Source organism: Drosophila busckii, chromosome 3R (assembly GCF_011750605.1).
Source record: "Drosophila busckii strain San Diego stock center, stock number 13000-0081.31 chromosome 3R, ASM1175060v1, whole genome shotgun sequence".
NCBI classification, from domain to species: Eukaryota; Metazoa; Arthropoda; class Insecta; order Diptera; family Drosophilidae; genus Drosophila; species Drosophila busckii.
In genome coordinates, this window is record NC_046607.1 from 19024353 (window position 1) to 19048436 (window position 24084).

Here is a 24084-nt window from a genome sequence, read left to right on the forward strand (position 1 = left end):
TTGTATAAATTTATTTGCAGCTGCGACGCTAACTGCGCCGCTAACGCCGACAGCGACTGCTCAGCTAACGAGTTTCCATTTAAGGTCAACTAACGACCGCATTTTTCCATTTGGTGCGCGGTCAGCGTACGAAAAGTTGTTTTTCGTGAGCACTGCAGTGACCAAAATTATAAAGCTTCCAAAAAAACAAAATAAGAGAGATAAACTTTATAACCTAATGCCGACAAGTTGTCTTATTAATTGAGCCTACAGCTTGAAGTGGCTCAGAGTGGTTTTTGGCAAGAACATTGCCAAAACAAGTGAGAACAGCTGCCAATTAAGTGTGTGTGTGTGTGTTTTGAAAAAGGTTAGCATACTTGTATTTTTTGAAATTTATTAAATTTTATTTTTCACTTTTGGTAGCATGGAATATCTTTGAAGTAAACTACCCAACTACTTACTTATATTAAGACATATTCTTTGTTTTGTTTGTTTGTTTTTTGCTTTGAGTTACATTTGTTTGTTATGGTTTGTTAGCACATTTATAAATAAACAAAACGCATACTATTTTACAAGTACAATACACAACACATATATATTGCTGTTTATTATCTAACTCAAATACTTGCGACAAAACTTATCTCAGTGTTATGGCTGCTGTATTTATTTTGTTTTCTTTAGTGGATATGTAAAATTACTTAGACTACATAGTTAATGCAAGTTATGAATACGTTGGGTTTTTAGAATGAAATTAATTCAAGAAGCATTGCATGCAAAACTTATTCGAAAACATTTTGCTTTATAGGCTGGCATATTGTTTTGGATTAAATGTAAAATGGCTTAAAGTTAACATACACATGCTTAAATTTCTTTGTGACTTTCGTTTTCATTTCTTTTTTTTTATAAGTTTTATAAGTTTTTTAAAAACTTTATTTACAATTTGTATTTTATAGCGGTATATTGGCGGTGATTGCTGCTCCTGAGGCAGGCGCACTTTCATTCATTGGCCAATTGTATTGCCTTTCTCCCATTGCTGCCAAGCTGCCATTAACTGTCGTTAGCCGTTCGAGCAAAAGCAAGCTTATCAAGTCCCAACTTGCCGCCTCATTAAGCGCAGACTCAATTTGGTTGCTGCTGCTGCAGCTGCTGTTGCTGCTGTTGTTGTTGCTGCTGCTGCTGCGTGGGCAACATTGGCGACATCACGATGATGTTCGTGGTGGTAGCCGCCTGGCCATAATCCAACTGCTTCTGCATGGCATCCGATTCCGGGGCGCGCGTTATTACACAATACTGATTGCCATTGTAGGTGACAATGGGCATATTCATGTTGCCGGCATCGACGACACCAACCGTTGTGTTGCCATTGGTGTGCAGCCCGCTGAGCTGGGCCTGCATATAGGTGGCTGCTGTCGGTGAGTTGGCAATGATGTGCGACACGGGCACCGACACCTGCGCGGAGAAGGGATGAAGGAGAAGGGATACAGATACAAACAATACAAATAAACAATTGCAATGAAAGTGGCAAAATTATTATTTGACGTGTGCTTATGCGTGTTGTTGTATTTTTTTATTCGTGTTGAAGTTGTTCATGTTGTAGCTGTTGATGTTGTTGTTGTTAAAGTTAGTTACTTCTTGTGCCTGTTGCTGAGTGCCGCAGTTGTTGTTGTTGTACATAGGCGCGCTGGTCTGTGCTGGTTGCTGGTGCTGAAGTTGTTGTTGTTGTTGTTGCTGCTGTTGCTTTCTGCTTGCTTTTTTGCTTACAACAACATGTTGCTGCTGCTGCTGCGGTTGCCCGTTGGCGTTGAGTATCATTTGATTTTGTATGATGATCTTGTTGTTGTTGTTGCTGCTGCTGCTGGTGTTGTTGCTGTTCTGTATTTGGTTTTGGTTTGCATCTACTTGATAGCCGCGATTGTTGCTGTTGCTGCTGCTGCTGCCGCCGCCATTGCTCTTAGCAATTGCGGCCGCCGGTTTTGTGGACTCTACGACTAACCGTTCCTGTTGTCAATACTGTAAGGATTAAGGATAGAGCCAGGTTTAGCGCCACTCAAGCTACAAACACACACTCAATGAGCTCGCACTGCCCTAGGCCCCGCTGGCCGGGAGGCTCAACCGACATTTGCTCACCTCCAGATGACTCTTGGCATGAATGGACCACTCGTCTCGACTCGAGAACATGCGACCACACAACTCACACGTCCACGACAACTGTTGCTGATGGTGCGGTATGATGATGCCCGGAATTGCCGTTGGCGCGCCCTGCGCCGATTGCACAATTATATTCTGAGCAGCCACCTGGACGGCTTGCTGCTGCAGCTGGAGCTCGAGACTCTGCTTGTTGTCCTCTGGCGGCGGATCGGGCTGCTCCTTCTTTTTCACCATGTTGTTCAAGCGCTTGCCAAGCGGCGCAATGTTCGTGGGTGTCACATGCTTAAACTTGTTCATATGTATGACAAGCTTGTCCCGTCGAGCGAATGCTTTGTTGCAGACCTGCATCCAAACAAAAGAGTGTAGGTTAGTTTCTGTTCTTGTGCGGATGTTGGAGATGCAAGGTCAGCTTATACTTCACAAATATAGGGCTTCTCGCCAGTGTGGATGCGCATGTGTATGGTCAGCTTATCCTTGCGTGCCAGCCCCTTGCCGCAGACAGTGCATTCAAACGCTTTATTGGTGGCTGCAACAGCAATTTATTAAATGAAGTTCATATGCTCATATTCTGGTTACTTACTCTTTGAGGGATTCGTCTTGCGCACGCCCGAGCTGGCCTGCTGCACCTGTTGCAACGCCTTGAGCCGACTGGCCGGATGCATGGAGCCGCCCTCCACGTAGGGCTCGGTAAATGGTATGAGATTAGGTTTGGGTATGTTGTAGGTGAGTTGCTCCGCCGCCGACCAGCTGCCCAGACTCTGCAGCACGCGCACGCCGCCCTCAAAGCCCATGCCGTCGTCCGGCACAGTGAACGTGCTTTCACCCGCAGCAACTGCAGCGCCACCCGTTGAACTGGAGGAACTTATCTGTGGTACTTTAATGGTGGCTGCATAGTGCTGCTGCTGCTGTTGCTGCTGGTGTTGCTGTTGTTGCTGCTGCTGTTGTTGTTGCTGCTGCTGTTGTTGTTGTTGTTGTTGCTGCTGCTGTTGCATGTTGTTCTGATTATTATTATTATTATTGGCTGTGGGTGAGCTCTGTTGCTGCTGCTGCTTGAACTGTATGGCGGCCTGTGCCATTTGCTGCTGCACGGCCATGTGCGCCTCCAGATATGCGTTCTTCTGGGCCACCGTCATCTTGTCCATGTTAACGGTGCCGTCCTGCGTGGAAAGAAAAAAACGAAACGCTTGTTTCATTCCAATTCGTTTGCCACCCCTAAACGACACACAAGTGTTGCGAAATTTCCTGCTGAGCCACCCCCACATGAAGCGGAAAACGGAAAACACTCAAATCGGCCTGCCCTTGCGCAAAATTTTGCGACTTGAGCTTTTTTGCTACAACTTGGCAGCGCTTGGCTGTGGCTGTGGCTTTGCCTTTGCCTTTGATTGAACCTGAACTGTGCTCGCCTGTGTATGTGTGTGTGAGTGTGTATGCCGGCCGTGTGCTGCTTTTTGCTTTGGCGGCGTTTTGCTGGTTTGAGGGTTTTCCGTGTCTGCTCGAATTTTATTTTAAGCGCCTAAAAACTTTTGCACAATATTTTTACGCGAGAAAAAATCGCGTTGTTTACACACAGCGCATTGAGAGCACCTGCACCTTTCACTTTGTATGCATTTTTTATAATTTTCGTTAGCAATATTTAAGTTGTAATAACCATGAACCTGCTTCGGTTCCCACACCATACACGCTATTGACATTTTCATTGCCTTCGCTTCGTTCTTATAACACTTTTGCTTTATATATTTTTTCGCATTTGTTTTGCCGTGCGCTTACCACAATTGAAAATCAATAAAAACAGCCGTTGCTTTAAGCGATATATACAATATATTAGTTCTCTGGCGTTTGTGTATTTTTTTCTGCAGCGCACAATTAGTTGAGAATTTACATATATGTATGTGTGACGTTGAACTGTATGTATTTCTTATATACGAATTAAGCTGTTAGCGTAGCCGCTTACTTCCTCGAGCCGCAGTCCAGCGCCTTTTGTTTGTGTATGTATTGCGAAACTGATTTGGAGTCAACTCTGGGCTCTGAGTTCTGTCGGCGGCAGCGCTTTGAGTCGAATTGAGAACGCGAGAAACGAGAAACAGGAACAACAGACAGATACTAGAGCGCCTGAGCTTGAGTGAGAGCTACAAGCGGAAGCAGCACAACCCAACAAGCATTGCATACCAAGCGGCGTTCTGGCCGTCATCGAGCTTTCGGGCTCTCACTCACTCTCGCTGCTGCTTTGTTGATGGTGGTTGGTTGCTGGCTTGCTTGGAACGCTTTGGCATTGAAACGCAACAGCATTGCAACATTGGCAATGACACTCGGCTCGGCATAGTTCACTCACCTGAAAGTGAATGCTGGTCCAAGCTCAGCGTGTTTGCCCATTCCCGCCATTCGCACAGGTGCTTGAGCTCCCACATCCTTAACTATCTATCCAAGCAACAAAACGCATTTGACTTGTGCACTTTGCCTGTTTATTGTGCCATGGATAGGATTACGTTCTGTCTGAATGTGCCAGCTGCACACGCTGAGATTTGTTGTGAGTGTAAAGTGTGCATGAGTGAAAAGTATCTGCGGCTACCTCGTTGCCTACCACAAGCAAATGCGCAATGCATCCTCCCCCACTGTGGTGGGGTAGCCTTCCTGTTTGTCTATTATACACATACAATTTTTTTTTCAGCTAAAAGTAAACAGCAAACAAAAAAGAATCAAACTTAAACTGGCGGGCAACAGGTAAAGCCTTCTAGTCAGCCTGCGCCTCCTCTGCGGCGGCAGGCTCAGCTTCGGGCTCTGCGGGTGGCTCCTCAGCCGCTGGCGGAGCAGGCTCTTCAGCTGGTGGTGGTGGTGGTGGAGCTGGCTCTTCAGCAGCTGGTGGTGCAGGCTCTGGTGCTGCAACTGGCTCTGGAGCTGGCGCTGGTGCTTCTGCCGGCGCAGCCTCCGCTGCAGCTGGTTCTGCCGCAGCAGCAGGTTCTGCTTCCTCCAAATCTGCTACTTGTTCTATACGTTCCTCTATCTCAGACTCGTTCGATATTGATCTTTCATGCTCAATCTCGGGGCCATGCTCATCCTCCCAACCTATCTTTGGCAGCTGTTGATCCTCCTCTTCCTCAGCTGCTTCTTCTTCGTATACAATAATCTCCTTCCAAATAATTTCTTCATCCTCGCATATGGGCTCATCGCTTTGCGGTTCGACGCGCTTGGTCAGATCCAGCTCGGAGATGCAAGGCTCGCTGTGATCGAAGCCGCCACAGGTAACACAAGAGGATGAGGTCATCAGCAGCGAAGAGTGTGGCGAGCTGCTCGATATCATGGAGCTGGTGCTTTCGCTCTTGGTCTTTGCTTTAGGCTGCGCTGCCTTATCCGGCGACTTGTAGGTCATAATTGTCTGCTGCGACTTCTCCTGCATGCTTATGTCCGGATTCAGCAGACACTGATTGGTAATAAGCGGCATGGCAGGATTACTGCGCACCATATAGTCAGCAACACGCACTTTCCAGTCCTCCTGGCTGCAATCCACATTCTGCAAAATGTCATAGATCTCCGATAGAAGCGGCTTGAGCATGGGACGATTGCAGAAGCGATTGCGATCAAACAGTGGAATAGGCTCATGTATATCTATAAAATAAACGCAAATGCAGTAAAGCATAAAATTGTGTTTTACTTTGACTTACAGTTGGGAAAGATAAAAGTAATTTCGCGTGCAACGCTATCCGGATGCTTGGTGACATGTATATTGCGTTCCAGCTCCGAAGAAGAGCCACTATGGAGCAGTAGTTAGCCTAACCAAACATTTTAGTGCAGCAACTTACAAGTAGCAAATCATAATATTAAGCAAATCTTGCACTCCATTCACTTTGGTTACTATAAAAGCTTCCGATATGCCCTTGGACAGCAGTATAACCTCCAGCATAAAGCCCTTTTCTTCTGCATACTCGGAGTAGAATTCGGCGGCCAGCTCGGGTGAGAAATTCAGTTTACGACTGCCCTGTAGTTGAAATCCAGAGGCCAGCAGCTTTAGCAGCACAGGCCGACGCTTATGCAAATAATCAGGCTTAATAATCAGCAGCGAATCCTGAAACATCTTGTATGAAATATATAGGAGCTGCTAATCTCGCACTATATTATATATATAGTTAAACAACTACTATGTTTTAATAATTATATATTGTATGTTCGGTATAATTACAGCTTATGTTTAGTTTATCTTTTTTTTAAGACCGTTCGCGTGCACTTACAAAAATCAATCAATTTGAGTTTCGTTTTTATCTAAAAATTATCACGATATTTGGTTTAAACGAATTTACCGCATATAGAAAATAAACAAAAATCAAAAAAGTGCAGAGCAGTTAAGTTCATAGATTTCGATAATTTACAGTCACAATGGATTTAAGAATGCTATCAGATAGTAATGTAGTATATGCTTTTATTTATAGAGCGCGTCCGTCATGCTCCTGCACGCTCATCCCACATCACAAGTCGCGTTGCTACTTAAGCTGCAATAAATAAAATGTGAGTTAATGAATTAGAGTTGTGTGAAGGCAGCAACTTACCCGTTATTCTGGCAAAGGCTAGCGCGGATTTCTCAGTGTCGAAACACTTGCCAATCTCGGCACAGACATGCGATTGATCCATATAGGCATGTGCTGCCAAATTCTTAATGCTAATGCCATAGATAGAGATCATTTCCGAGCACTGCAACAAATAAACATTAATATGCGCAACAATGTTAAGCAGTAATTAACTTACAATACTGTAGTACTTGGCTGGCAAGTTCTCGCACGCCGTGGAGATCATATCCTGCACGCTCACATCGCTGTGCTCAGTTGTTGCGCGGAAATATGGCAGCAATGCCTTTGAGACGCCATGGCAGACGCCGCACTCCACAACTTCATCGTTGACAGCCTGGCTGAAGCAGAGCTGCAGCTTCTGACACACCTGCTTGGGTGGCACCTTGCTGATCAGACTGATAATAGCCGAGGCGTAGCCATCTACAAATGAATCGCATTGCTTGCGCACAGTGGCGGGCAGATGATTGCATACATTGCGTATGGCCTTCTTGATGTCATCCTGTTCGGTTTTGTTTTGCAGCTCGGCCTCCAGCTTGGTCATGACGAATTCACACAGCACACAAGTGGGTGGGTCCTTGGGCATAACAACTACATCGTATTTCATCGCTTCATCAATTTCCACTATTGAGCAATATTTAAGTTAATTAAAAAACATTTCAAGCTGTTACTTGCTATTTACTTACAATCATCCTGCTCGCCGGCCAGGCACATGCCAAGCTCAGTGCAAATCACCTTGGGCTCCATTTCTCTGAGTAAGATATCAGCAATCTGATCGCCATGCTTGTCAATAAACGCATGACATTTGTGAGCCAGTGGCTTCTTCAGTTTCTCGCACGAATGTTCCAGAGCATCCTTAATCTCCGCCTTGGTGCTATGCTTGCCAATCTTCTTCTCCACAGTCTTGATCACTTCCTCGCAGAGCAGACAGTTGGGTGTGACTGCATAGTCCTTGGCAAATTCAATCTCAACTGAATCCTCGCCTGAATCGATTTCATTGGCGCTCTCGCTGTCACTGTCTTCGCCAGTGCCTGTCAAGGCAATGCCCAGCTCATCCAGATAGTCCTTGGCCTTGGGGCAGAGTTTCAGCTGCACACAAATCTCTTCCGGCTTGAAGTCTGTAATGAGCATATCAATCAGCTCATTGGAGTAGGTGTCCACAAAGTCCACGCACTCGGTGCGCAGCTTGGCAGGCAGATGTCCGCAAAGACCATCTAGCACATGCTTGATATTCTCCTTGGACTTGTCGTTGCGAATCTTGGCCTGCGCCTGCTCAACAGCAAACAAGCAGAGTGGGCAAGTGGGTTTGTCCTGTTCATCACCATAAATTGGCACTGGATGCACTATCTCAATATCCTCCTTCTTTTCAATGTTGTGTGGGCACATTTGCATCATGGGGCAAACCTCGCGAGGATTCAGACCCTGTATAAGCAGCGCAATCACTGCATCGCCATACATTTCCACAAAGTTGCGGCACTGACCGGCAACGCCCTTTGGCAGCTTAGCGCAAACATTTTCCACCACATGCTTGATCTCATCATCGGTTGCTGGTGTCGCTAGTGACTCCTGTATGAAGTGCAGCAGGTACTCGCAAATGGTGCACATCTCGCCGCCCTGCACAAGCTGGCTGGGATTCTGAGCGCCCATCAGATGATCAATAGGCAGCTGCATGTTGTTGATTTCCTGTTTGCTGTACTTGGGCTCATCAGCGCCCAGCTTCTTGATGGTCACCTCAATCTTGGCAGGAGCCAGCACAGGCAGCAGCGGCATGATGGGCCTATTGAAGGCCAGATCCAAGCCCTTGGGGCAAACACCAATGAGGAAACAGGTGCCATTGGCATCCAGATTGTTAACCAACGTGCTGTAGATGACATGATAGTATTGCTCCACAATGCTGATGCATTCATCCTTGAAACCACGCGACTGCTTGCAGAAACCTTCGAGTACTTGCTTGAACTCCGTTTCGGTGGTGTTGGCAACGAGCACATCACGCAAATGCTTGACCAGCTGCTCACACAAGGCACAGGGTATATCGTCGCTGACGCCATCCAAAGTGGTCAGCGTCTCCACTTCCTTAACATCCTCCTCATGCTGATGATAGCGCGCAGCACAAACACCAGACAAATGGCAAAGTCCATTAGTGTTCAAATGCTGGCTCACATGCTCATACATCTCATTGAAATAGGTCAGCACCATACTGGCGCAGGCATCCGAGAAGCTGGACAGACCGCCGCACACATGCAACAGTTGCTCAACCATGTTATCGCGGTCAGTAGCCTGGAACTTTTGTTGCATCTTTTTCGTCAGCAAATCGCAGTTGCCGCAGGACAGCTTCAATGGTCCAACTGCTGTTTCTTGCTTAGGCTTGGCCTCATCCGTAGCCACCTGCTCTTCCTTCAGCGTGCCGTCGAGCGCTGCTTGGTAGGTCAGACGCAGCAGCTCATCGATCTTGGCGCTATTGCACAGACCGGCAACGGAGCATACTTGCTGTAATTTAAATAATTAATAACAATTAAATTCTAAAGCATAATTTGTCACAGCTCACATCTGGGTTCATTTGCGAGGACAGCGCCTCGACCAGCTCGGGTATAAAGTTATCGGCCATTGTAATGCATTCCTTTTGCACCAGCTTAATGGGTATAAGCTTGCAGGAGCCTTCAAACACCTCCTTCAGTTCCTCCTCGGTCTCGTTGCTGCGCAGCTGATCGCGCGCCTGCGTAACCATATCCTTGCATATCTGACAAATCGAGTCATTGTCAACGGGCACTGCACGCTTCTCCCAAATTGTCTGTATGCAATGGCGTGTGGCTCTGCACTCCTTGGAATTGCTGCCGGCGTAAAAGATTAATTGCATTCATTAAATGTTCAATAATAATAATAAGTGATAAGTCAGCAGCTTAAGTATTTGCTGGGCTTGCAAAAAGAACATAAAACTCGCTTCACATGACCCGCATGCATAATCGTCAGCAAAGAGCAGAGTCCAAGCCATGAACAGACAACCCTCGCAGCAGTAGCGTGCAGCAGTTGAATGCACCCGCTGAATATATAAACCAGACATTTATCTGGGCTTATTGGTTTTATTCTTTTTACAAAATTTAAGCACAAATTGAATTTGATTTAAATTGTGTGTAGAGTCATAGCACAATTATGTGCTAATTTGCTTAAACAACATAAACAAAATTAGGGAAATACAAAGATAAGTGCGAATATGTTAGCTACTATACGTACAGTCAAACTTCGATAAGAAGTCGTCTACTATTTGTTTAGATTATACGGAATTAAATGCTGACTGAAAGAAATTTTAGCCATGAAATTAAATTGAGATAAACAAAAGGAAAATTTGTCATTGGACCTTGTTAGCGTCGTCTCAAATTTGCGAGTTTTATATTCAGCCAAACTGACATTCGAGCTTCATAAATATATGCACATATAAATATTAACAAATGTATGTATGTTGTTGCTACGATTACTCAGAGATCGGCAGCTTTTGTTGATAGGCCAGCTGCTGATTATGCGATTGAGTGTAAATTCGCTTTTGTGACAAAGAGTTAAGTTGAAGACATTCCTAAACCCAATGAGCGGTTTTAATTAGTGGATGCATTAGTCATACTAGTGACTAACTTAAGCGTTTTAAATATGACAATAAGGACAACAATATAGTTTGTCAACCGAAATCGTTATTGTTAATTGAATTTAAAACGAAAACAAAGCATAAGGCGCGTGATGCAAAAAGTCACAAAAGACGATTAAGCAAGAGAGCAAAGTGTACAAAAACAACGCTCAAATCACAAATACGCGAATTATAAGTGCAAAGTGGAATGGAATTAGAGCAACTGTTAGAAGCCTACAACAAAGGTTATCTCTGGCATAAACAGCAATAATGGCGGCGGCGGCCGCTGCTGCTTGTCTTATCAAACTTCTTATGACAGCGACTGCGGCGGCGGCCAAACAATGAACCGTTGAAGAAACAACGGAAAATGCGCAACGGGTTAATAACTGCGTACATATTGTTTTCAGCTGTGCATATGTATTGGTGTCTGTGCATTTTTCATCGATGACACTGCGTTTTTCCAGAGCGTTCTAGTGTACACCTACCTTAAATTGTCACACCAGTAGGATGGGCCCCAAGTGCATTTGGTAGAGCCCAGCTGCTTCTGCCCTGTTATGGGCGTGGAGGAAACGCAAACGCCTGCAATTCACACAATATATATGTAGACAAACATATATAAAAACATATGTATATATTAGTTATCAAATATATTCGTGATTGCTTGTGGAAAAACAAATACGCAATAAGTCAACGTCAACATATACGGAACTTACCGTAAACAACAAACACGGCCAAAGTGGCCACAAGGCCCGTCCCGCGCATCTTACGTTTTTGTTTTTGATAAGCACAACACCTGTTTAAATTAAACTTTTTTTGTTTGCACTGCAACTTTACTGCAACTGCACCGAATGAATTTTAGATGATTAATGAAAAATTCGTTGCTTTCCTTTTGCTTTTGTTATTCACTGAGCAATGTGCCCAAATGCACAAAACACAAACAAAAGTAATACTGTATGTTTTAAAAAACGGTCACACTCTGCTTGTTCGCTGAAACATCGATGCTATCGAACGATACTTTAAAATAAAAAGAGTGCTGCCATACAGGTGAAAATTGTTTGCTGGTGGTGCCACCTTGTCAGCAAAACTTAAGACTAAACGTTTTTTACGAGCACAGTAAACAGACAACATGAGTTCGAATCCCAGGCGCAGCAATACTTTATTTAAAGCTTAGCTTTATTTTATTATTTTATATTATTCAATTTTTATTATTTATTTAATTAATATTAGCTATGTAAAATAAATATTCAATTGTCTTTTATACATTTAATGGTTAAATTGCCGCCTGTTTGTCTATTTACATAATAATACATTGTAAGTGATATTTAATTTATGTAATAACCATTGACTGAACTTGAACTATAAATTGCGGCTAAATATTAAATATATACAAGCTTGCATATGATATGCCGTAATTACATGAACAACAACAAATTGAATCTTTGATTAATGTGGCTGCAAGTGTTGGAGTCGAAGCTGACTTGGTTGAATGGTGGGGGCGTCTTGGGAAAATTCATTCAAATTAACTGAAATCTGTTTGCATAGTGAGAACAAAAAACTTTGTTGATATTTATATGATGCCTATCTATATGCAATTTACTAATTAATGTGAACTTCAAGTGTATAAGAATTTTTCAATCGCCAGCTGTGTAGCCGTGTAAAAACCTCAGCTGAAAGTCGAGGTCGTCTGGTCATAGCCGCGGCGCTTGACTTTGCAACCAAAATGTTTAAAATGCCAAATGCAACAAGTCTCCGAATCCAAGCAATATATGGCTATAATCTGTGTCAACGCTGGCGAAGGAAACTTGAAACTGGTCGCGGTGTAGTGGCCAAGGTTATCAGCTGCCAGCCTGGTATTTGGTTCTCTATCAGACTTAATTGCAAATTGCAAGTGCACTTGACCATTGACAATGAATGACGCCCGAGACAGCCTTAAGAACAAATGATTTTAGGCGTCCACGCACAAGTTCGTTCAGCTTTAATTCAAGTTCAAAAATTGGAAAAACTGAAAAGTATCTTAGCGAAACTAAGGTTCACACGCTGGCAGTTAATTGCCTAAGAGTGAATTTCTGTAAGTTGGGGCTGCGTGACATAAAATTTGGCCACCAGCAGAGAGAAAGAGCTGCTCGTACGCTTGTAACCCTAATTACGTGCGTAATTACTATTGCAGCCAGGTAATGAGACAACGAAACATAAAATGCGTCACATACACTTTATCAAATGTTAAATTTGTTTTAATGCCACTCATTTCTTGGGCAACTTCCTTCACCGCCGCAGCAAGAGAGTGAGTGCCAAACGGTAGTCATTAGCAATCATTCTTTAGCTTCGATTACCACCCAGCGGCCAAGAGCTAAGAGCCATGCGGAAATGAACTTGACCTTATCGCTGCCAGTTAGCCCAACAGCAACTGTTGCTACTGCTGCTGCTGCGGCGGCTGTTTAGCGGTTGTGCGAATAGAGTTAAACAAAATTTACGTTAATAAATTCAAAAGCAGCAACAACAATATTCAATATTTGTGAGTCAAATTGTTGTTAATGATAATAAAGCTAAAGCCAACGGAACCGCACCAATAACACAAAAACAAAGCATGAAGATTAACTGTTAACAAACCAGACAGCTTCTTCCGCCTCGCAAGAAGATCAAGTTCAAGCACAAGGCACAGAAAGAAGAATCGGCTGAATTAGAATAACAACCGCATTATGTTTTTGGCCAGTCTGCTTTGACCCAATGCTTAGTGGTCAAGTGCAACAGCAATTCTAGTGATAATTTAATTTTAGAATGAATTAGTTTATTCGGGACGGCGCGAACGCTCATTCCCGGCTACCAAAAATTACACGCACGAGTTATTCACATTAGGAATAATCGCAGAAGGTCAACTGAGCCGAGGTGCAATGGCCAAGCCTCGCTCCGGAGGAACCGCCTTCGTGATCACGGTTAACCTCTACGCCAGGTAAGTATGCTTTGCTCCGCTCAGCAACAACCTTCACAATGCTCTCGCGCTAGAACTACTTGGGAATTACAACGGACGCGCAGGCGAAAGCAGCAGAACGCGCACAGCCAGCTGATTGTGTTTGCATTTGTATTAATGTATGTGTGTGTGCTCGCCTAAGCAACAGCAGCAATCGAAACGAATTCTCGGGGTTGAGACTGCAAAGATAAAAATTTGTACTTTCTTTTTATGCATTAAGAAAAAAATATGTATGTTCATATTGCACTTTGTATATATGTATGTATATAATATAAAAATTAATTCTAACGTGGGTAAGCGCTATAAAATACAAAAGGTACACATAATAACCAAATTGTTTGGTATTTGATAAGATAGGCTAATTACTGATTTATTTTTCTCAACGTCGCATTGTATTTTAATTTGTCACATTAAATAATTCATAATTAAATGTAAATATAAACATACATATGTATATAAAAATCAACATCAAACAACTTATGTTGGATAATTTCATAACGTTGTTTTTTCTAAGTGTGTTAACTTCGATTTGTGTTGCAAACATTTCTAAGGGAGTTGCAACGAAATTTTTTTCATGCACCCTTATATTATTTTATTTTATTGCTTGTGCAGTTTAGAGTTTGAGTTTGTTTTCCTTGTGCTTATAATTCCCATCCTGTTCTAGCATGTTCGAATACTCAATCCTATGCCCGAGCGGAGCAAAGCATACTTACCTGGCGTAGAGGTTAACCGTGATCACGAAGGCGGTTCCTCCGGAGTGAGGCTTGGCCATTGCACCTCGGCTGAGTTGACCTCTGCGATTATTCCTAATGTGAATAACTAACGTGCGTGTAAATTTTTGGTAGCCGGGAAGAGCGTTCGCGCCGTCCCGAATTAAATAATAAATTTCTAAAAATATAACATAGCATTTAAGTAGTTGTGGCCAAAAGAAAAACTTTCTTTTGTCAAAACAAATTTGGTCTTAAACCATATCAAACTGAAATTTCGCTTGTTATATAAAAATTATACGCCTACAATTTGGCATAATAATAAATAAAAGCGCGTATGATGTAAACAAACAATTTATGCTCTTTGTGTTTATTTCTTCGTCTGCCAAGATCAAGGTTGATTGTTAATAATTGTGTTGACTGCGTCACACACCAGAAATTGTTGTTGATCATTGCAGATTGTTGCAGGATTAGTGTCTTAAATGGAAGTAGAAGTGTTGATGCTATGATGACTTGCTTATAGACGTTTTTTATTAGAGTAGCTGTTAATTTGTGTCTAATTAAAGAACGATTCACTGACCAGTTTCAACTTCCTTGTCATAGACAAAGACTTTACTTATGATGCGAACGTGATGGTATAATTACCCACATGTCTCGGATGTGAGCATAAATAAAAACACAGTTTATAGTCGTTTATAGCATACACATAGCGATGTGCGAGAAGGTTAAAAAACATAAATGATTATAGATTAGCGCTGAAGATCTGAGAGAGAAGAGAAGTAATTTGCATATCTGATGTAAGAAGCTGGTTTTGTAGCTTCTAAAATTTCTTTGCTTGTTTCAGAGCTTATAATAAGTCTCCAAATATTTCCAATGCAATGGAAGGTTCCTAAGGTTTTTAGCCGAAGCTTGTGTCCGTGTTGAACAGGTTCTGTTAATGTTTATAACAATTTAAAGCTTGAATTCAAGCTGAGAATAATTTTAAATTCGTTCACTAAGAACACGAGTTATAACTTGTTTCCAACAGACGCAAATATCTGTTCTTTGTGCACTTTCTTGACCATGAAATGTATTTGAATTAATTAAATTCGAATTTGCTAATTCTTGATTAAGAAAGTTAGTGCGCTGACCTTGAGCCATATTGACAATTAGAATCTAAATAACATTCGCGTATTTATTGCAAGTGCAAATTGCTGGAGAATAGTTTTAATAGCTTGCCAAAAATTAAATATATATAGTATAAGCGAAGGCTAGCTGCTTATGAAGGCTAAGACAAGAGATAGCGAATGCGCATTATGAAATTCTGAGCACTCGAATTAAAGCGAAACACTCCCATTTAGGCGGCGGATATGACACAAGTCAAGTTGTTTTAATTGCACTCATATAAATGAATTTTTGTGTCAACATGCAAATAAAGTTTTAACAGAATCTCAAGCTGGTCTGCTCTAGCATCTCAAACACTTGCTAATTGCAATCGGTAGCCGAAGAACTGTCAAACATTGCACATTAGTGTGTTGGAGTCTTTGAAGCCGTTGGAGCTTTACAAGGGCAGCAATCAGATTGTACATTTATGCCACAAGAGGCAGCAACAACAAGCAGCAAAGCGCCAACTCATGTTTGCAAGCCAAGCTACGAGCAGACAACGCCGGCTTAAATAGTAGTAGCATTAGTAGTAGTTTCAAACTCACACACACACACATAGATACACACAATCAAATTCAAAGCCGAGCTCAGCGCACAGCTCGACAGACGAAACCCGAAACGTCAGCCGAAAATAAAATTTAGCACTTCTTTTTAAATTTTTATGCAATCTACGATTTTTTGTTAGTTGTGTGTCGGAGTTCGCAGCGATTGTATCGAATTCAGAGAGAGTTTTTGAATAGTGAGACGGATCTGTGTGTGATACAAATTAATACGCGTGTGTGTGTGTGTGCGAGACTATAAAATGTCCTCAAAGGTGCTGAGCAACTTAATGGCCGAGAGCCTGTTGATTAATAAAGCAACTCAAATTATCTCAGGCTATTCGCCTATAACAATCTTCTTGGTAACTGCCATAAGCATCTTCTTAGTAATTTATAACAAAAGGCGCGCGCGCTTGGTTAAATACATTGAAAGGATACCTGGACCGGCTGCTTTGCCATTTTTGGGAAATGCTATTGAAATGAATGTGGATCATGACGGTGAGTCCCGCGTTTTTTTTTTTTCAAACTTGACCCTGAAGCTACAGCACTTGTGCTTAGTATATAGCTGTAGATCGATCTGATTGATTGAACTAACAAACTGTGAGCAAATAAACGTTATTAGTATTAGGTGCTAATTTATGAGAAAGCAAACAAGCCAAGTCAATGATGCTGCAGTGATCTCAACAATTGGCTGCTTATGTTAAGTGTTAATGAACTTTGTTGAGCGGCTCATTTCACTTTCTTTGAAGTGGCTGCAAGAAGAATCAAAGAGACATGACAGCGCATAAAGCAATTGCGCAGATAATTCTATTTATATTATAACAGACGCTAATTAATTTATTAGCTTAGCATGAAGCTTCGCATTGTTAGTTTTAATTGCATTTGCATTCAACAGTTTCAGTGTAAATTAATTAACAAAAAAAATTAGCATACAAGCAACCTTCAGTTTAAATTTCCACAGCATCTAATTGAAATTGCTTGTTGCTGTTACAACAAAAACTTTCACCCAAAAAGGGTTTTCATGCCGGAAATGCTTTAATTCAAACTGCAGCTCTTATTAAATTATGTAATTAAACAATTTAAGCAAACAGTAGCTAACATGACTTGTTATAAAAAAGCGAGCACATTAAATAGGCTCAATAAATCCATAAAATGTGCGGACGTGCTGGCTTAAGCATCATAAAGTTTGATCTTGACATTCGATCTAACATCTTGCAGCAATTTAACCGTTAAATCAAACTCAGCGTAATTAATTCACAACATTATCCAACAGTTTATACAATAAATAGAAAGAAAAACAACAAAGCAAACGCACGCACACACACTCAATTAACATAGACACAATACACACACACACATGAAATGCGGAAACAGCGCTGAGATACTTTCAGCAATGAATAGATACATTTGTATACACGTTTATTTTCGTCTGCAAATTTATCAATCGTTATGTTCAGTCGGCCAAGTTCAGCTCACAGCATTTGATGCTAATCACATAGGAAATAAATTTAATCAACTCATGTGTAATATCGAGTATGTATAATAAATTGCTATACATTTTATATTTTTGATGGCTCGCTTTGTTCTTTGTCTTAAGAACTGTAAAAAAACAATGAAGTGGTTGAACTGGCTTGATGAGTTTTTTGGTTGGCCTTTGTTGAAGTTAGATAGAAGTTGTGGTCGGAAATCAAATGCCTTTAGGACAGTCAGTTCTATGTTGAAGAGATTTAATGATTTGATGTATAAATAATTTATGAAAACATATGATAACTGTTTTTATGGTTTGTATTTAAATTTCGGCCAAACTCTACACTCGCCAATTCTTTTCCAAGTTTATACAAGTTCTTTAATATCAAATATATGCAAATTGAATCATTAACATAAAGCTACCATAAAAAACAAATCAATTACTCAACTTGACTTTGCATTTTGTCGGCACAAAGCTTTTGCTGCTGCTGCTGCACAGTTCAAGGCAATCAAGGAACATATTTATGCGATTTATGGCCTCAGCACCCAGCACCAGCATCAGCAGCAATTGCTATAAGAAATGTTTTTCGAATGATCGAATCAAACGATAAGCCAATGATGTTGCAACAAATGTTTACCACCAAGGTCGCTCAGTCTGCCAGCCAGCCAGCTGCCTAAATGGCCTAAGTGTCAGCACACTTAAATCATAATTTAACATAAGCTGCTTACAACTCTCAGATGTGTGTGTGTGTGTGTGTGTTGGCCTCAAGGCCCGCGTTGGTTTTGAATTCAAGTTCTAATGTTAAGAACGTTTGCTGACTGGCTGTGGTTGTGGGTGCTGCTCGCTGCTCGGAGCGTGGCATTGAAAAGCAGCATAAATGCATTTTTAATGTGCAACAAATTATGAGACAAATTGTGGACTGACAAGTTGTGTGGTGAATTAAACAGCAACAAAAACAATTTCGGTTTTTTATAGCGAAATCATAATGAATACTTCAGCGCCGGTAAGCAACATTTGTTTTGTTTCACATTTTGTTTTGCTTTGCTGTTTGGCGCGATTGTTAAATTTTTGGCTACTCATGGCGTTAGCCAAAGCTACGACCAACCAAACGAGGCGTCTCCAAATCATAAAAGACCCAGCAGCAGCAATCCATTCAACTGCAGATGAACCACATTTTTGGGTGTTGCTTTCGCATTATATAAACTTCATTATTAGACAACCATATGTGTGTATGTGTCATCGCTTTAATTAATAGAGCGACCGGTGCGTATGAGCAACGTGCGGCTGCGCAGGTTGCTGCTGCTTCAGCTGCTGTAAGCTATAAATTAAAAATTAAGTGAAAAACCCTGAGGCTTACATTTATGTATGTATGTCAACAAGTGTAACACATTAAAAAATTAACACTGTGAGCATTACAAGATGACGGCCTTGATTGTTTTTCACATCAACGTCAACGTATTTTCTTTAATTGATGTCGCAAACAATTTTCACACGTGAGATTGAACAACGTCTTAAACAAATGTTTTATTAGTTATTTATAGCTTAACGCATAGTTAGCTGCCACTACGCTTAGCTTTATGATAACTGGTTTGTTATTAATCCATTTACAGAGCTCTTCAATCGGGTCATTGGCATGCAAAAGCTTTGGGGCACACGCATCGGTATCAATCGCGTCTGGCAGGGCACAGCACCGCGCGTGCTGCTCTTTGAGCCCGAAACCGTCGAGCCCATACTGAACAGCCAGAAGTTTGTTAACAAAAGCCACGACTATGACTATCTGCATCCTTGGCTGGGCACTGGACTGCTGACCAGCACCGATCGCAAATGGCACTCGCGCCGCAAGGTGCGTATGCTTAATATGCAATTAAATAATTTGACTGACTGCCTTGGTTACAGATCTTGACACCTGCTTTTCATTTTAAAATCTTGGATGATTTTATTGATGTGTTCAACGAGCAAAGCGCCGTCTTGGCACGCAAGCTGAGCGTCGAGCTGGGCAGCGAGGCATTCAATCTGTTCCCCTACGTCACGCTCTGCACCTTGGACATTGTATGCGGTGAGTGTCAATGTTAATGTCTGAGCTCAAGTTACCAGTTGCTAATTGCGTCACAAACTAATGCAGAAACCGCCATGGGACGCAAAATCTATGCACAGAGCAATAGCGAATCGGAATATGTGAAGGCGGTGTATGGGTAAGCAGAAAGAAAAAACAATAATCATTATATAGATGAGCATATGATGCGTTTAGAGTTGTGCACAGTAAGCGCAAAGTTATTAACTTTTTTCATATGCTGAGCTGTCATTGGCAGCGTCGGTCGCTCCCACACACACACAGACACACACACGCCCAGTTTAGTTTATTGGGGGGGTGCACTCAACTCATGCGCAAAATATGCGAGATTAAGATGTCAATGCTGGCACTGCCACTGCCACATTGCTGCTGCTGCTGCTATGATAACATGCCTCATAAAGCACACACATACAGCTCAGCTCTGGGCTTGGGCTGAGAGAGCGACAGGCAGCGAACACTTGACTAAGTTTCAATTTAATGCAATACTTTTTCATCTCATCTCATCCAAGTATTGGGTCCATTGTGCAAAGTCGTCAGGCCAAGATCTGGCTGCAAAGCGATTTGCTTTTCCGCCTCACCGAGGACTACAAGACACATCAGAGCTATATTAATACGCTTCATGGCTTCTCCAACATGGTGATACGTGAGCGCAAGAGTGAGTTGGCCATGGCCAATAATAACAATAACAACAACGACGAGATGCCCGATGCATACGATGATCTGGGCAAGAAAAAGCGTCTGGCCTTCCTCGACCTGTTGATTGATGCCTCCAAGGAGGGCACAGTGCTGTCCAATGTAAGTTCGAGACAGAGCTTAGCTAGCGAACTACTTAAGCTCCAACATTCTTAAAACTTGCAGGAGGACATACGCGAAGAGGTGGACACATTTATGTTTGAAGGACACGACACCACCTCAGCAGCCATTTCCTGGACACTCTTTCTGCTTGGCTCCAATCCAGAGTACCAAGAGCGCGTCGTTGAAGAGCTGGAGTCTATATTCGGCAATGATACTGAAACGCCAGCCAGCATGAAGAATCTGCTGGACATGCGCTACTTGGAGTGCTGCATTAAAGATGCGCTGCGTCTTTTTCCCAGCGTGCCCATGATGGCACGCATGGTGGGTGAAGACGTTACCATAGGTAATTAATCATGCTCAGCTTTGTTTGACTTCCCATCTAACGTTTTGGATTTGCTTTAACTTTAGGCGGCAAGCTGGTACCCGCCGGCACTCAGGCCATCATCATGACATATGCTCTGCATCGCAATCCGCGCATTTTCCCCAAGCCCGAGCAGTTCAATCCCGATAACTTTTTGCCCGAAAACTGCGCCGGCCGTCATCCGTTTGCCTACATACCCTTCAGTGCGGGTCCACGCAATTGCATTGGCCAGAAGTTTGCCATTTTGGAGGAGAAGGCTGTCATCTCCACAGTGCTGCGTAAATACAAAATTGAGGCTGTCGATCGACGTGAGGACCTAACGCTGCTGGGCGAACTTATCCTGCGTCCCAAGGATGGGCTGAGAGTGAAAATCACGCCGCGTTATTAAGCCACGCAGCCAGCGTTGTGCCAGAGTTGATCCAAAGTATTTAACTTGTAAATATTTAGTTTAAGTGTAAGTTTAAGTTTAGCACAAATAACAGATTTTTTATAATACAAACATTAACTCAGTGAAATAAAAATACAACATGAAAAAAATACTAGCAGCTGTTATATTATTTCAAGCCAAGATTCAAACGTGTAGCCAAGACAACAACCAAACTTGGAGATCAGTGCAAAGGTGTGTGCCCAAAAGATGGCGCCACGTGTTTCGCTTTGAGGAGACTCTAAGCGGCTATGAAACTAAACGAACATTTAACTGATATTTAAATGTGAAATAAAGCTTAAATACTACAATAATAATTATAAGTAAATAATTTAATTTTAGTAAACCTTTTTTTGCAAATTCTTGTCTTAAAGCCAATGACTAAAGAATGTTGACCACTGTCTGTATATGTCTGTAACTGTGCCTGTAATATTTTTATTATAATGTACATTGTTCGTTTTTTTTTTGCAATTGGAGCGGCGCCAGGGCTTAAAAGCAACTTAAGTACGCTTAAGCTTCTGTAAACGTGTCCCGCAAACAAACTGGGCGCGGAGAGTTCTGCGATTGGTTATAGTTATATCTAAATGGATATTATGAGCATACACGTTGCTCATAAGTCCTACTGGCGCTGGAGCTGGAATAGATAACTAGATCGATAGGTTACTCAGACAGATAAGCATGCAAAGGCTGGACGTGGTGGCGCAGGAGGAGGTGGAGCAGGAATCAGTTAGGGGCACACAATCAATTAGAATGGCGAAATCTTTCTAAATAATTGTAATCCGCCAGTACGCAAAAGGGGCTTTAAAAGTAATTCCCGCACAAGACAACAACAACAGCAAATCGGTATGAATAAAAGTTAAGTTAAATTTGCTACAAAAATTTATATAATTGAGAAACTGCACTCAGCACAGCTGAGCAGCGGACACTTGGTCAATAGCTAGTCATAAATCGATTGCGAATTGCAGTTGCAATTGCATTTTTTTTTTTATATTACTAATTTATGAATTTACGATGTTGGCGTTTGCTATTTGTTTTAGTTTAGTGGCGGGCTTAAAAACCAATCGATCAAACCAACTAGTTTTGATTGCCACTGGTAATTGTGTCAGCCCAAAGAGCAGACGTGACAACAGCATATGCCCAATGCGTAATCAAACTTGCAGCCCATTGCATCAAAGCTCGCCAGGCTGCTCATCTTTGCCTGAAGCGTATGGCGGCGGGCGACTGGCACATCAAAACAAATTTGTCGTCCCTTGTGTAACACAATACACAAATCTGATTAGAAAAACATTTACAAACGCAAATCGCAAGTTAGCAATGGGATAGAACAGGAAACAGGCAAAACCACCCTTGACAGTCGGCGATGTGTGAACTTTGACTGGGCTGGGTGGAGGAGGGGGGGCGTGTAGTGAGCCTGGCCTAATTTGATTGACGTTAACGTCAACGCGACGCACAAATGTGGGAAAAATTCTAAAATTAAAGCAAGAGCGCCAGAGCGAGAGACAAGTAGTTTGGTCAGGTAGTTTGCAGCAGCAGCGTCGGAAATGATAACCAAACAAACTCAATTTGGTGTGGTGGTGCCAACGCTTTTGATAGATTAGCAACGTGAATGAAAGAGGCGCGAGTACGGTACGCCACGTGGCCAGCACCAGCATCAGCAGCCGGAGCAGCATCAGCATCAGCAGCCGGAGCAGGGATTGTCGAATGCGTTTACCATTTGGCAGAAAAGAGGGCGCGAGAGCATACGAAATTGATTTGCTTGTCGCACAAGCAAAATATTTGCCATCGCTCAGCCTCCATTAAGCAAACTGAGAGCTATAGATACATATAGCAAAGCGGACACGTGACTTGCACTTGCCGTTGTCTGACGACACGTGACATCCTGGCAAATTAAACAACACCCAGCAAAATGGCAGCACACAAAAAAAGTTTAACAACGCAGAAAATTGAAAAACAATCAGAAAAGCAACCGCACAGCGGCAGCAGCAGCCGTAGCAGCATCCATAGCATCTCTGAATAGGAAGTTAAGTGCTGGCATTCGACTGGGAATGGGACTGGCGATTGTTTGAACAGAGCGCGCGCTTCAATTCGTGCCGCTTTATTTGGCCTTAATTAGCTTAATGCGCGAAACAAACAAGCCAGGACATTCATGCATACGTATGTACCGAGCAGGACACGGACACGACTCAGGACTCAGGCTAACGTGCGTGTCCAATAGCAAAGGCAAACAAAACGCTCAGGACACAAGCAAAAAAAAATCAGTGAAACAATTAAATAACAAATGCTGCACAAACGAAGTGCGAATGCTCTGCTATCATAATTAGCTTGCAATTAAAAAATTAAACTTGTTTCTTATTTAGATCAATAGGCATCCATCTGTAGCATTCATTTGTTGAGTGGTATGTGAAAGGCTTCAGCTTGGTTAATTTTGAAAGCATTTCACATTTTCAAACTTTTAGACGTAGGTTAATAAACATTCTTTAGCAAAGTTTACTTAACAACATTTTCTTTGAGCATGCCAAGCCCAAAAGTTGTGATTTCAAAAACTTCTGGCTGATCTTGTGAAAAAAATTGAGTACTTATTATTTTCTATAGACAACTCAAGAATAATTGCGTGCAAAACTAAATATATAAATATATAGAAAGCAGACTGATTATATCAATAACAAACAATATAAAAGCAATGTCAATCTGTTCAAATTTATAGTATTTTATCAACTTAAGCCTAAAGACAATGCTCAAGATTGTACGCCAGCTAATTGGATGCCAATTGCGAAGCTTAAACGCTAATCTAATGAAACTTTTTTAATTATATCCAATATATATGCAACTATCAGAACAAATCTGTTAATTAGTCGCTTATGCTGCAAAAGAAAAAGTTGAAACTGGCAAGTCCTTAAAAGGTTCTTAAGCTGCCCAATGTGCTTGTGTTTTATTTGTACACCTGCATTGCTCATACGCCGTGTGGTTTTCTTTTGATGACTATCACAGCTCATGTGAGTGCCACTGCCAATCAGCTGCCAAATTGATTTGCAATGTGCGAATTTTAAATATACAAGAGTGTGCTAGCACTAAAAGTGCTGATGTGTGTCCATTTCAAATGCCACAACTGCTGACTGTTAACTACTGACCCTGACAGACGCAACAGTTGTGCCCAAGGGCCTAACAGACGACAACGACGACAGCGACAGCGACGACGACGTCCTCAGCTCAGCGCTTGTGGGTCATAAATTGAGCAAACATTTGCCGTTGTCGTTGTTGATTGCGTGCAATGCAATGCAAGTTTTATGACACTTTCCGTGATAGCAGTTAGCAGCCGCCGCAGTC

The 24084-nt window shown here is 42.2% G+C and overlaps 4 protein-coding genes and 2 non-coding genes across 11 annotated transcripts; 2 read left to right on the forward strand and 4 right to left on the reverse strand.

Moving 5' to 3' along the window:
- Window positions 1-356: 356 nt before the first annotated feature.
- Window positions 357-4474, reverse strand: LOC108603543 (mediator of RNA polymerase II transcription subunit 15). Of its 6 annotated transcripts, none has more exons than XM_033294210.1 (5): window positions 2708-3732; window positions 2544-2653; window positions 2107-2469; window positions 1609-1977; window positions 357-1428 (listed from the first exon to the last, which is right to left on the reverse strand). In XM_033294210.1, exons 1-5 carry the CDS (start codon window positions 3387-3389, stop codon window positions 1099-1101), a joined length of 1854 nt encoding a protein of 617 aa, XP_033150101.1. In that variant the 5' UTR covers window positions 3390-3732; the 3' UTR covers window positions 357-1098. The 6 variants fall into 6 exon arrangements, with proteins under 6 accessions (XP_033150101.1, XP_017847948.1, XP_017847946.1 ...); XM_017992459.1 differs by lacking the exon at window positions 357-1428 and adding an exon at window positions 4457-4474 and having other exon boundaries at window positions 1898-1989; window positions 2708-3284; XM_017992457.1 differs by lacking the exon at window positions 357-1428 and adding an exon at window positions 4079-4473 and having other exon boundaries at window positions 1898-1989; window positions 2708-3284.
- A 14-nt stretch (window positions 4475-4488) lies between these two features.
- On the reverse strand, window positions 4489-6216 carry LOC108603547 (fibrous sheath CABYR-binding protein). Its single transcript, XM_017992463.1, has 3 exons — window positions 5922-6216; window positions 5784-5872; window positions 4489-5727 (listed from the first exon to the last, which is right to left on the reverse strand). Exons 1-3 carry the CDS (start codon window positions 6191-6193, stop codon window positions 4856-4858), a joined length of 1233 nt encoding a protein of 410 aa, XP_017847952.1. The 5' UTR covers window positions 6194-6216; the 3' UTR covers window positions 4489-4855.
- Window positions 6217-6257: 41 nt separating this feature from the next.
- On the reverse strand, window positions 6258-11156 carry LOC108603546 (prosaposin). Its single transcript, XM_017992462.1, has 7 exons — window positions 11001-11156; window positions 10773-10866; window positions 9223-9505; window positions 7364-9164; window positions 6859-7301; window positions 6663-6804; window positions 6258-6605 (listed from the first exon to the last, which is right to left on the reverse strand). The coding sequence occupies exons 1-7, from the start codon at window positions 11047-11049 to the stop codon at window positions 6601-6603; spliced, it is 2817 nt and encodes a 938-aa protein (XP_017847951.1). The 5' UTR covers window positions 11050-11156; the 3' UTR covers window positions 6258-6600.
- Window positions 11157-13076: 1920 nt separating this feature from the next.
- Window positions 13077-13242, reverse strand: LOC117134889. The gene has a single exon (XR_004458903.1). It is a non-coding gene; the product is annotated as a U1 spliceosomal RNA (small nuclear RNA).
- A 715-nt stretch (window positions 13243-13957) lies between these two features.
- Window positions 13958-14124, forward strand: LOC117134890. Its single transcript, XR_004458904.1, has one exon. It is a non-coding gene; the product is annotated as a U1 spliceosomal RNA (small nuclear RNA).
- A 1676-nt stretch (window positions 14125-15800) lies between these two features.
- Window positions 15801-20820, forward strand: LOC108601652 (cytochrome P450 4c3). Its single transcript, XM_017989552.1, has 7 exons — window positions 15801-16139; window positions 18720-18952; window positions 19006-19165; window positions 19232-19301; window positions 19690-19975; window positions 20039-20318; window positions 20384-20820. The coding sequence occupies exons 1-7, from the start codon at window positions 15905-15907 to the stop codon at window positions 20722-20724; spliced, it is 1605 nt and encodes a 534-aa protein (XP_017845041.1). The 5' UTR covers window positions 15801-15904; the 3' UTR covers window positions 20725-20820.
- Window positions 20821-24084: the final 3264 nt, after the last annotated feature.